At 40.9% G+C, this 13049-nt stretch overlaps 1 protein-coding gene across 3 annotated transcripts in view; it reads left to right on the top strand.

The window, feature by feature from the left end:
- DHX15 (DEAH-box helicase 15) overlaps positions 1 to 5784 on the top strand; it is a 45286-nt gene extending 39502 nt beyond the window's left edge. For 2 of the 3 annotated variants that reach the window (XM_084516478.1, XM_084516479.1), the window contains exons 13-14: positions 3889 to 4058; positions 5218 to 5784. In XM_084516478.1, the coding sequence (XP_084372604.1) occupies positions 3889 to 4058; positions 5218 to 5335 (288 nt within the window). In that variant the 3' untranslated portion in view covers positions 5336 to 5784. Of the gene's footprint in view, positions 1 to 3888; positions 4108 to 5192 lie in introns of all 3 variants that reach the window. The other variant, XM_084516480.1, reaches the window with a different exon arrangement.
- Positions 5785 to 13049: the final 7265 nt, after the last annotated feature.

The raw sequence follows: 13049 nt of genomic DNA, 5'->3' as shown, positions 1-13049 counted from the left end.
ATTTGAGCTGGTGTTGGAGAATTTGAACTAAAACCTTCTGTTTGTAGCTGTGTTGATAGAAGTGTTATAATTGTCCCTAAATTATCAACAGGTGGGTTTTCTCAGTCTGCAGAGTAGCCTGTTACAGGAAGAGATGTGTGCGTTGGTTTGAGTCTTTATGATCCTTTTAGGGCATGCTTATACTTCTGGGGAGACCTGGTAGCAGCATTCCAGAATGTCGGGGGGGCCTATGGAAAGCTGGGGAGGGACTGTCAGGGACTGGAGTGATATGATGTGGGGTAATGGCTTTAAACTAAAAGGGTTAGATACAAGGAAAAAATGGCTTACTATGAGGGTGGTGAGGCCCTGGAACAAGTTGCTCAGAGCAGCTGTAGGTGCCCCATCCCTGGGGGTGCTCAAGGCCAGGCTGGATGGGGCTTTGGGCAGCCTGGTCTCTTGGGAGGTGTCCCTGCCCATGGCAGGGGGATGGAATTACATGTAGGTGATCTTTAAGGTCCCTTTCAACCCAAACCATGCTCTCACTCTGTGTGTATTTCCATATGTTGTATAGTCAGTATTGTTAATAACTCACCTCCCTCTGTAGCCTCATTCTCTGTTCAGGTAGCTTAATTCACGTGTTTTATATTAATATGTGACAAGTTCCTCGGGAATCTCAAGGCTCAAGTGTGCTCCATTAGCCATTGAAAAATGACCTTACTAGATAGACAAGCTCAGTATGATTCTTTAGTTTGTGTGGAAGCTTTTTTTGTACTCTGAAAAAAAACACCACATCATTGAGTCACAGAATGATTGAGGTTGGAAGAGACCTCTGGAGGTCAGCTGCCCAACCGCCAAACCAGGCTTCTGTGAAAACTGAATTGGAAAAGTGTCCGATTTCAGAGCTTGTTTGTCAGGTCCCCCCTGTACCTTGATGTCTTAGCATCCATTAGCAAGAATCTTTTCTTGGTTAATTGTTTAATCTTCAGAGCCAGTCTGCCATTTGAAGTCCAGTGGGAGAGATCCAGAGGAAATTTCTTCTCTTTTTAATCTTACTTTCTCTTTAAGCAAGCAAATGTCAATGTGCTTTTTTTCTTTTTTTTTTTGCAGCAGAGTAACTTGTTTTAGTTGTCCTAGAGATATGAACTTTGTGGGTTTTGTATTTTTAAAGATGCAATCTTATTTCCTGAAGTTAGCTAGCCAAGATCGTGTGTCAGCATGGTGTTGACTCTGTCCCCTGCTCCCTGTATACATTTAGGATAAAATTCACCTCTGCCTCTTTTTTCCATCCTTTCCATCTCCCAGCTCCCAGGCTTGCCTCCTGTGCTGGCCTTTCCATCAGAACTCCATGTCACTTGATTTAACTTAATTAACTAAATAAAATAGCAGAAGACAGAATTCTCTGTCAGATCAATGGGTTACATTGACTTGTTGAAGGGTCGAACAAGCAACAGAGCCTTACATCAGGGAGGGATGGGGTTATGTATCTACAAGCAGGAGAAAGGAGGAGAGGTGGGAGTTGAGATCTTCCTTTTTGGCCTCAGGGAGTGACCATGCTGTATTTTACAGGCACTGAATTGCTTGCAAGCCGCAAGCCATGGGTGCAGAGGTGTGTAAGTTTGTATGCTGTGCCCTGGGTGTCCTTGTGTGCTCCCTTATGTCAGCCTTGGTGCTTGCCAGAGCCCCTTCTCAGTTCTTTCAGCACGGTAATCTGGCAAGCCGCTTGTGCCTTCAGAAAAGAATCAGGATTATCTTTGTCATCTGTGCTGGAACAGCTTGGTCCAGGAGTGAGCAGGGACATGCAGTAGCTGGTAGTTGGATCCCGTTGCTTGCTGTGGAGCCATAGATGGCTTCATTGTGCATGCTTTGTCACAATGCTGCCATCACCGAACCCAAAATTCTTCATCAATTTGTCTGCTAACAAGCCTGCTTAATAGTAAAACAAATACAGTAGGCTTCCTATAAATCACAGTAGTATGGAACTGCTTAAAGGTGACTGATCCCTGATAGCAGTGCTTTAATTTTTTTAATTGTGGAGTTATTCTAGTCCTGTTCATACTCTGGAAATTGAGAACTAACTCCATTGTTCTGCAGCTCTTTTTGTTGATATGCTTAGTTATGTCAGAAGCTTTTTACTTCAGAATTGCACAAACTAAGAAATACAAATTCTTCTGTGGATAGAAACGAGATAAAAAAGGAAGTGGTAGTATGCATTTAGGAAGACCTAGATGCTGTGACTTCACTGATTTTAAGACATACGAGTGAGATTGACATGCTAAAGGTAAATTGTATTGGTTTACATTTAACAGTACACCTAAAATGGATTGTTCTGTCCTTTTTTTTTGGGAAGAAAAGCAGCTAAAACACTCAAAGACTTGTATACGTATCCTTTAGTTCTGAGCTGAAAAATGAAATTGATTTTAAAAAAAAAAAAAAAAAACCAACAGAACATGCATAATCCAGCACCACCATGTGCGCTATTACTGTGTCAGGTCTGAGACAGATGAGTTACTTGTCTGCTCTGTTTTGCAGCTACGCTGCTATTTAATTTTGCAAATGTTGGATTGAGTTGGATGAAATTAAGCCTGAGTTGTTGTGGACAGTGTGCTGTTAATCTCCATTTAAAAGAGCTTCTGTTGGCTCTCCAGAGTTGAAAATAAAGTAGCAGTGTAATATCCAAAGTCTTGGGTGAAAAGATCTGCAGCTTAGAGGAATATTGTTTCCATCACTAAAATGCCTTCTAGGTAGGAATGTTACAGTGCACCAGAGAGGCGTGCTGTTTAAAGGAAATAATTTGTTACAGATGTGATCATGTCCTGATGTTGAGTTTGAGGTAGCTGTTGGCTTTAGAAATCCTTGGGTTTTAACCTAATAGGTGGAATCTATCTTTGAGGAGGTGGGAAAAAAAAAGTGAGATATGTAGGAATTAAGAAAATGAAGAACACGGTATGTATTACAGAAAGCAGTTAAGGATCTGATTTAAAAATTGGTATTGCAGACATCTCTTTTTAGCCATTGTCCTGCTTAATCTTTTTATGTTTTTTTATGTATATGTGATGAAGTAATTACTGGGGTCATCTGGAATTCCCAGTATCAAAAGGCTAATTTTAGTTACCTGTGCCGTTAGATTAACTGCTCTTAGAGAGAACATCCTTCTGAGGGTATCTGACTGCTTTACCAAATCTTAATGAGCTAGGTATCAGAACATCTCGGTGAGGCAGGCATTATACTTCACAGGGCGAGAAGCTTGGTCAGAGAGAGGTTAATTGATTTTTTTTACCAAGGTCACAGCAGAAGTGTGTTGCTGAAACTACATTTTTCATCTCTGAAGCTCATGCTGGAACAAGACTGTTCTTATTTCTGACATGCTAAGCTTCCCTTTCTTACTGGACTGACACCTTTTTTTTTTCAGGCTCACTGTGTGAGAGGATTTGCAGAATAATACATGCAGCAGTAAAATTACAACTGAAACACTGCATTAATAAAAACTTTAGAGGATAACATTGCGGCTTACTGGTCCCGCTAGAACAAATTAAGTGCTTAAAGTAGTTGTCCGTACTAGACCACACTGACTTTGTTCAATGTTAACAAACCTGTCCAATAAATACCCCCTTCCAACACTTCTGTTGGTTTCAGGGCTGCTGTTGTAAATAACGATCCTTCTCTTTGGGTGATAGCTGTCTTGGCATGCTGCTTGAATTGGTTATTAGCAGATGCACTCAGGGCAGTGAGCAAAAACATCTGGCATCTTGATTGTGTCTATTTTTAAGAAGTGATTGAAGTGGTCAAGTCATGTACCAAGTTTAGATGAGGTTTGAAAGTTGGGACAACACTTTGGATGAAGCACTAAAACCAGCCAGCTTGAAATCCCTTCAGCTCAGCTGTAATAACGAGTGGCTCTCTCTTTACTAGGTGGCGCACTTGGAGCGAACAGGGCATTACCTAACAGTGAAAGACAACCAAGTGGTGCAGCTGCATCCTTCCACTGTCCTCGACCATAAACCGGAGTGGGTGCTTTATAATGAGTTTGTCCTTACAACGAAGAACTACATCCGGACATGTACAGACATCAAGCCGGAGTGGTAAGCAGAACAGACCTACTGCAAAGCTTTTTTTTTTTTTTTAAAAATTGTGGATATTCCTGTCACTGCTCATGAATCCAGTATTAAAATAGGTTGGGGAATGGTGATGGTATGGGCTTGGGAATTTTTGGATGACTAAACGTTTCGTGGATATGTGTTCCTGTTTTGGGAAGCTGTGTGCAAAACTCAGATGCTTGGGCTCTGTGTGCAGTGTGGAGAGAGACCTTTGACTTCAGAACTGTTTTGTTAGTAAGTCAGGTGGGGGGAGCTACTTGGTGGTACTAGGTCTGGGAGTATGTCCTAGCACCCACTTGTGTACCTAAGTTAAGAGGTGCCTCTCTTCTCAAGATCTAGAACCTCTCATGGCAGTAAGTGTCCGCATTTTTTTGGTAAAGATCTGAGCTTCAGTACTTTCTTAAGATATGGAAGATGTGGTAATACTGGTACAACCTGCCTTGTTGTAATATGGTTAGTCACTAGGCTGTATGTGCAGATCTCCTCTGCAGACAGTGGAGATCTGAATCCTCTCATCTATCTTGAAGGTTGTACTGTGAAGTTGTAAGCTTGGGGGATACGGGAGGCATTTCAGCTGCTGTTGAAATTTGCATAGAAAGAGTTTAAAGATTTCTAAGTCAGAAAACACAACAAATAAGACATTTTCCTTAGTGTTTTACTGGAAAATATGGGCTTGAATCCTTCCTCAGAAATCTTTCTGAACAAGCACAGTAAAGCCCAAAGCAGAATCATATAACCTTTTTGGTTGAGTTTTTAAGCTTGAAAGATCTAAGAATCAACTTTTAGTCTTGCACAAACTGATACTTAAGTGGGCTTCTGTGACTTCTGGACTTCGGCATTAGCAACAGGTCTGACTGTGTGGGCTGTTACGGTGTGTACCGGAGCAGCAGTGTGGTCTGTAAGGGACACAGCTGAACAGGAGAATCTCGTTAGACTTAAGCGTGTGCTCTTTTGCTGTGGTCTTGGGCACAGGATGAAATTTAAACTGAAATTTAAATGTGTGTGCTTGTGTTTAAACTTTCATTAGCCTCTGAAATGCAAGACAGGCTAAAAACAAAGGATAATCTTTGTTTCAGTAGTGGAGTTTATATAGGATGCATCCCAAAGTTAGAGTACTAGTAACAAACTTTTCCTCTTTTGGCAGGCTGGTGAAAATTGCCCCTCAATATTATGACATGAGCAATTTTCCACAGTGTGAAGCAAAGAGACAGTTGGATCGCATCATTGCCAAACTTCAGTCCAAGGAATACTCACAGTACTGAATTTATGCTTTGAACTGAAGTTATTCAGAGGACAGCTTTAAAAGATGAATGGATTCAAAGTTCAAGTTGTGCTCTTCACTTTGGTTCAATAATGGCCTTTTATTTGAAAGCTTTTTAATTTTTCTTTACAGTAAATATTCCATTCTGATTTCATAAATTAAACATTTATGCCTCCCTTTTGTGTTGACACTGTAGCTCATACTGGAAAAGCTGATCAATGTTTTGCAGTTTATTGAAAGTAGTTCTATATATAACAATGTTATAAGCATTTCTTTAGAAATGGTTGAAAATGCTTCTAAAAATGTGATTATCGACCATGGTATGCATGATCGTTGTAATTGTTGACATTCCTTTTAGAAGTTGTGAAATGTTACAACTTGTGCTTATGTAGACACAATCTTCGGCTTCAGTACAAAGGTACTGACTTCAATAAAGTCTATTTATACTAATTTTGTGCCACAGTATGTGTCAGTATGTTGATTGTTTGGGTGAAGATGTGAGAAACTGTGTAGTCTCCTGTTAAACTGGTGTCTTATCGACACGGCAGTAGTTTAATGTTAAAAAGCACAGATGCTTCCGCAGCAGGATTGTGGTGACATCAATATAATACATACAGTGCTAATTCCTTGCAAATTTCTTTTAAGTTATGTAGGGAAACTTTTTAAAAAATGAAATGGCACTCCGACTTCTTCAGAGGATGCTTTCTTCAGGCGTATTCCTTCATGTTTCCTGGGCAGAACCGTAGTAATATGTCCTGTAGAGGGAAGTGTTGGTGGCCAGTTCAGCTCACCCTGCTGGGCAGTGTTGGGCTGCAGTTTGATTGACACAAATAATACCATAAGCCATACTGCAGGTCAAATTAAATCTCACTCTTGTCATTTTATAGTGATTTTTAGTGAAATACAACTTGACAGCATTTTCAAGATGGGATAGTAATTTGATGTGGAAATTTTAGTAGGATTCTTTTTTTTCCTGAAATGCAATTTATGTGGTGGGGAGTGGAGAAGTTTTGATTATTTTTTAGCAATGAAAATGGTATTGTGAAGGGAAATGTCTGAAGATGAAAATAAGTGAATTTATAACACACGGTGGGACTTCTGGAGTGTGTGTGTGGGGGGGGATTTCTCCCACCAGAGGTGCTGTGAGATGGGCCTGTGCTCCTTGGTGGGCTCTCCTGCTCCATGCAGTAATCTCCAGCAGGAAGGAGGAGGTAGGTGGGAGCCTTCATAAAATGTTGAGTTCAAGTTTGATATTCTCATCTAAAATATAGGTATCCTGAACTACTTAAACACTTTGATCTTAAACTTTTTGAATTTTCTATACTGTGAATTTGTTTTACAAAGCTCTGCTCTAGCAAGAAGTCTCACGTTCAGTGTGTGGGGTTTCATAATCATTTGCTTGTCCTCTTTCTCGTGAGGGAAGCAGAACGCTGAGCAGTGGCTGTTCCCACATAAGGACGTCTAGGATTTATGCACAGCCTTCAGCTAAATGGTGTGTAGAGCCACCTTCTGTGCAGCTTTTCCCAGGCATGGCAAGGCCCACGAGCGCCGCCAGTTCCCAGCATGAAGTCCCGCGAGGACCCCAAAACCAGCTGGCGCGAATCGCAGTCGCTTTGGTACCGGCGAGCTGGGGAGCAGATGGCTGCGGCCGTGAGTGGAACTTGACAGAGGAGGGACTTTGGCCCGTCCTGTTCTGTTATTTTTATAATTGTCAAACCCACAAACCCGGCTTGGGCAGTGACAGCCGAGCTGGGATCTCTCTCCTCTGCATTTTGACTACCAGGAATGTGAACACTGCGGGCCAGACTGATGCCCTCTGACAGCTGTGCCCCCTGCCACCCTCCAATTAAGTTGGTGACACCTGTGCAGGCCACCCACAGGTGTCACTGGCCTGACTGGAAGGCTGTTGGGTTGGGCAGCTGTCAGCAGGGACAGGAGAGGCAGAGCCCTCTCTTCCCTCATGGTGGAGGGAATGCGTGCCATGGGCGGCAGCTCAGCTCCTGGGGGCCTGCTGGGGTCTGCTGTGTGAGAAGATGCTGAAGCTCAAGCATCTTGGGCATCTGGTGGATGTGGTGCTCGTGTAACACTCGTGTATGTCACTGTGATCCCCTGGGAAATGCTGCTGTTAGTGAGGGACTGACACTGGGCAGCTCCTTCACAGACAGCTCCGACTGTGTGGTGAAGAATGGCTCCGAGGTTGGGGTGTCCTGGTACAAGCATTGTGCAACCTGTTTTTACTACACAGTGCTCATCTGTAACAACTGAGGGTATGCATGGGGTTAGGGCAGTGAGAGACCTGCTTAAATCTGTGGGCACCACTGAGTCACTGCAAATTTCACTTCCATTAGTTCTGGAGCCATAGAGCGTGTGGGACGGGAACAACTGAACTAAGGTAACGCCTTCTGTGAAGGAGTAATGGTAGGGGTGGCGTGACTTGTTAGACACCTTCTAGATCCTACAGGGAAGACGTGTCAGGGACTCTCGGCTATGGTTCTCCTAGGGATGCAACATCTGCATGCAGAATTACTTGGTTTGGAGCATACTCCTGTTTTTTCATAAGCATTTTGAAAGCTTAAAAAAAATATATCTCATGCCCTTTTTTCTGATAGAAAAACTGTCAAAAACAGTGTCCCAGAGACAGAAAAGGAGACTAAGAAAGAGATCCATTAATTGGGGTGCTTCATCTATGAGCATATTCAAGTTACCATGTGCTTTGTTGAACAACTCGTACTCATCATAGCTTTGATTTTAGCTACTTATACTGCAGATTGTGGTAAACAGGAAAATAGCTGGAAATCACGAAACAGAGGAGTTAGCCAATGTTAGACAGAAATTAAGGTTCCCATGCTTTTTTTTGTGTGTGTGAAATGACAGAGATAAAATAATTCTAATCCTGTTTTTTCCCCCCTTTAAACTAACAGTGGCACTCAAACTGTTCACCATCGTTTGCTCAAAATGGGCCAGGTCTGTTCTGGGAAGTGTCAGTGAATGATGGTGAAAATGCTCAGTGATGTGGCTCTTTCTGCTGCCAACAAAGCGAGGGATTCTGAATAACCTCTGTTTTAATACCAGCTGCACCTGACCAGCTTCAGCTGCTTGCTCTTCTGCTGTGTTTCTTATGAATTTCTTATAATTTGCTTCAGAGTACTGAGAGCACTGGCTAGGGTGGCAGCATGTTTTGCAGTACTGATGAATTGCTCCGTTAGGATTAGCAGGTTATCTGCTTTGGAACAACCTAAAAGGAAAAACAATGCTTTCGTTGTTTACACTGACTTTATTTTATTTGCAATGGGAATTGGTTTTTTTTTTTTTTGGGAATGCACGGATTGTATAAACTGAACTGTATTGCAGGCTTCAAAATGATGTAATGGATTAGATAGGAAGATAATACTAAGTGAAAGCATAGATATATATTTTAAAGAGGAAAGTCTTTCATCTTAATACAACAACTCAAAGCAGTGAAGGGCTAATACTGATGTGAGGTAGCATGTTTAGGTTTGTTGGGTACAGAAGTAGACTGATGGCTCAGTACGTAATGTATTAGATATGTCTCAACATTACTGTGACATACAGAAGTGACCACTTATGCTGTGTTTGTGTTTCTAGGGATTTTCTAGATTTATTTATTTTTTATTTTTTGCTCAGATGGGAATAAATGGTAAGCTCTTGCTTCACTATGTCTTCATGTTAAAAACCAACCAAACAACAAGCTGATCTTTTGATACATAAACAAACTTTTGTCACTTACACAAACACAAAATACACGCAAAAAGGTCCTATTTGCAGTCATACAAATGCATGTACTTGTGGTACATGGATCCATCTACCAAAGTTAAGGTGCTGTTGGAATTGGGCAGTTTATGTGGGCAGGGTGCTGTAATGGTCTGGTCAGCTGAGTGGGGCAGGGCAATACCACAATTTCTGATTTTCTCCCTTTTTGAATGAAGGCTTTGTGAAACCAACACAGTGCTGGTTTGCGGTGTGTCGTTTTCCTTCTGCCAAGCTGCACAATGCATATTGGAAACTGCCTGTTGGAAACCCCTCAATATTTGTCATGCGAAATGCAGGTTGAACCAAAAATGCTGAAGTTAGCTTTCACTATGTCATTTAAGAAGATACTTTAACAAGAGTTAAAGGGCAAGTAGTTTTCCTACCATCCAGCCAAGCTATAATTACTGATTTGTAATCAGACTGCTATAATTTCCCTCATTTTCTGACGATTTAGCAATAAAAAGCCACACCACACCATGATATTAGGAAGCAGAGAGTTACATTCTGAACTGCACATATTTATTCACTTACTGTAATTTATTAGGAATAGCCATTTATTTTGGCTTTAGAACAGCCAGAGGCTTAATAATAAACATCTTTTCCTAATAGGTATGACCTTGTATCAGTACCCTGCTGAACTTTTAAAATCATTTAATTTGGGGACCATGTATGTGACAAGATTTATGTGAAGCACAGAGGGAAAATGATCGACTTGGTCAACCTGCTGTATTTTTCTCCTCATACATCTTACACTGGTGGCATTCTTATTTGATATTCATCCTGGAACTGTTCTAATACAAAGCTGGGTGTTGGTCCCTTGAAATACAAACTTCTGTTTCTGATCCTGAGGTGAGCAGCTTTAAAACGGGATTAACCCTTATACGAGAGCATTTTCCCTTCTTTTCAGTTTTCCTTTCACAAATGATGAGCTTGGATGGCCTCTAATTTGCCCTGATGCATTTGAGATAAGTGGTTGGCATCAAGGAGATGCCAGCTTCCAGTATCAGGGGATTAAACTACGGATGCTGACAGACATAAAATACCATTCCTATAGCAGCAGCGATAGCTTGCTTCTGATGATTTGAGATGTTCTAATTCTGCAGTTTCAACTAAGATGTGGTAGTTCCTCAAAACCAGCATTGGAGAGATGATAAAATCACTTTCATTTGTGTACATCTTGGCTCTGAGTAACTCTTCAAGCTTTTTCCAGCTATGAAAGCTATGCAGTTATGTTGTACAGAGACATAAAACATAACACACATTAATTTTGATAATAAATATTTCCTGTGGCTCTAAACACTTTATTTTAGGGTTGATCTTATTCTTTAGCTCGAGTAGGTTCTTGCCTTCCATTTGATTTCGGTGTTTATTTTGTAAGCACAACACATTAATGTTCCCAGCCTCATTGCTTCCAGCAGCATAAACAATAAACACTTAAAGCACCCAGCACTTGCCAGGCTTTGTGGAGTGGAGGGCTGCTGGTGGACCTATTTCCTGACTGCTTTGTCTCTTTAAATGTTCGGCCATGTGGTGAAACTGCTGCTGCTTGTATTAAAAACCAATTTTATCCTCAAAAATACCAGCCTTTTCAGCTTCGTGAAGATGCTGTTTTTTACTATCAAAATTCATGTCTGATTTTAAGGATTTACAAACTAAGCTCAACTGTTCAAACGTTAGAATGGTGTATTTGAAGTGGTTTCATTTTGCATGTTGAATAGCAGGTAACCGATAAGCCCTTTATTGGGACAGGGATAGTACTTAAAAGGTAAATGAATGCACTCCGAACCTTTTGTGAAAGGCTCACAATGTGTACAGTGGCAGAAGGTTAAAAGCAGCGAGATTCACAAGATGTTTCTCGGAGCAGCCAGCTCTCCAGAAGGATATTGACAGCTTTGTTCCAATGAGCTATTGGGTTATGCAATATAATGGAAGTAAACTTAAATTACTGCTACTTTAAAATACTTTAGGAATCATTTAAGAGCAGATAAAGATTGGCAAGAATTTAAAATTCCAGCCTTACTGCTCAAAATCTGTGTCCTGTTTGTTGAAAACAGGAACTTCATTTTCAATCAATTTATGGACAAAAACAGCTTCTCCCTATAAGCAAAGTACGGTTAAAGAAAAATCTATAAAGGGAATGAAAACAAGAACATTAGAAAATTTATTTCATTACAGATGTTAGATCAGGACGGGGTATTACATGGTTTTGCTCTAAAGCTCCTTGTTGGTTTCACTGCCTTGTAAATCCATGAGCTCCAGTCAAACATCAGCTGTGTGTTGTCTGCTGTGGCCACCCACTAGGTTAAACAAGAAGGTGCTGGTACAGCTGGGGTTTTCTGCTGCCTAGAGAAATCCCGTTTATTTCTGGAGGGGAATTATGGAAAGAAAAGAGAAAAGGGAATTATTTAATTATATGAAATGGTAACAGCTTACTTCGTAATCCTTTTCATAATCATATTGTTCCTTACACAATAATTTATTGCAAGGAATACATTTTTGGAAGTGAAGCTTAAGAATCCAGTGGTCTTTTTTTTTTTTTTTTTTTGAATGTCTACCGGCTTGATATGAAATGAATGTTTAGATCTCTCATTAGGTACAGGGAGGTTTTGTGAACTCAATCACATATTTAGCAGCATCGAACAAAAAAAAAAATCTGATAATAAAACCCAGCTTTATCAGTGCTGGGCTGTCTGGGTTCAGAACAGGACTTCCGAAATTAGCAACAAAGTAGGCAGCAAATCCTTATTCTCATGGCTTCCTAAACTTTGATTAAAAAAAAAAATAAATTGCCGAGAACTTCTAATTGCCTTTCATTGCATTCACTTTAGGCTGCTCTAAGAAAAAATGATGAGGCTTCCCCTTGATTTTGGGCGCCGTGCAACAGAAGGGACGTGCTTGCAGGCTGAAATACAGCGTCTGGAACAAAATGGCTTAGGGTAGGTTTTCTCTTAGTGAGGTTTGTTTTTATTAATTGGGTCAAGCAGAATGATGTCACCAGTGAAATCCAAAGTTAATGATCTGTCAAATCCCTTTGAAATGTCTATCAGTTATTTCTGAGGGTATGCTGCCTCTTTGTGGTATTTCTTGTGCAAAAATGGAGTCCTGTATTGATCAAAGCCTTTCTTGGGACCGTGCAAAAGCCAGTTAGATGAAATTTCCCTGCGTTGTGCAGTGTGTGGCTGGGAGTTTGTTGTCTTCCCTCTTCCGCATTCCTCCCCACAGCATGCCGTGCACAGTGCCAAAAAGCCCAACCTTGTTCTGAATGTCTGTAACCACTTTGGGAGGCTGAGGTGCTCTGAGGTGCTCCTGCTTTGTCAATAGGCTTTGAGTAAAGGACAGTGAAGCCTCTTATCTTCTTCGTTATCTGAGTGAAGACGAGACCTCATCGTTCCTCTCAATACATTAATTCCTAGATGGCATCTGCACCACTCAGGTTATTCTGTGAAATAGTGGCAAATCTCCTTATTTATATCACTCGGTATTTTGTTAGTGACTGGAACGTATCCAGGAACAGGAAGAACATCCATGGGCTTTTTCTGAGATGTAAAGATATTTACATTAGAGGCAGACTCGTGACAGACCAACCATCTTGATTCCTGCTAATCTGGATTATTCTAGGATTTTTTTTCCCTTTTCATCAGTTACTTCATACAGTATCTGATGTCACGTAGTAACTTCACATAGTAACTAATTGCAGGAATGCAATTTGGGGGAAATTATGATCAGATAGGGCTTTATTTACATCGTTAATCGACGGTAAAAGACTACCACAAGTTGTGAACTGCCTCTGAAGTTCATGCCTGCCTCCATCTGAAGGGCACGTATTCGCTTGGTTGTTATTTATAATTTTGGGGGTATTGAACTGATGAAGATTACTCATGTCGAAAAGCTGCTGGAAGGCCTGCACTAGGAATTAAATTATCATAGTGGCTTCATTTTGTTAA

The sequence above is a fragment of the Aythya ferina genome, assembly GCF_964211825.1.
Source record: "Aythya ferina genome assembly, chromosome: 4".
In the NCBI taxonomy this organism is placed as follows: domain Eukaryota; kingdom Metazoa; phylum Chordata; class Aves; order Anseriformes; family Anatidae; genus Aythya; species Aythya ferina.
The sequence above is the reverse complement of the archived record's forward strand: the minus strand, read 5'-3'. Positions and strand labels throughout refer to the sequence as shown.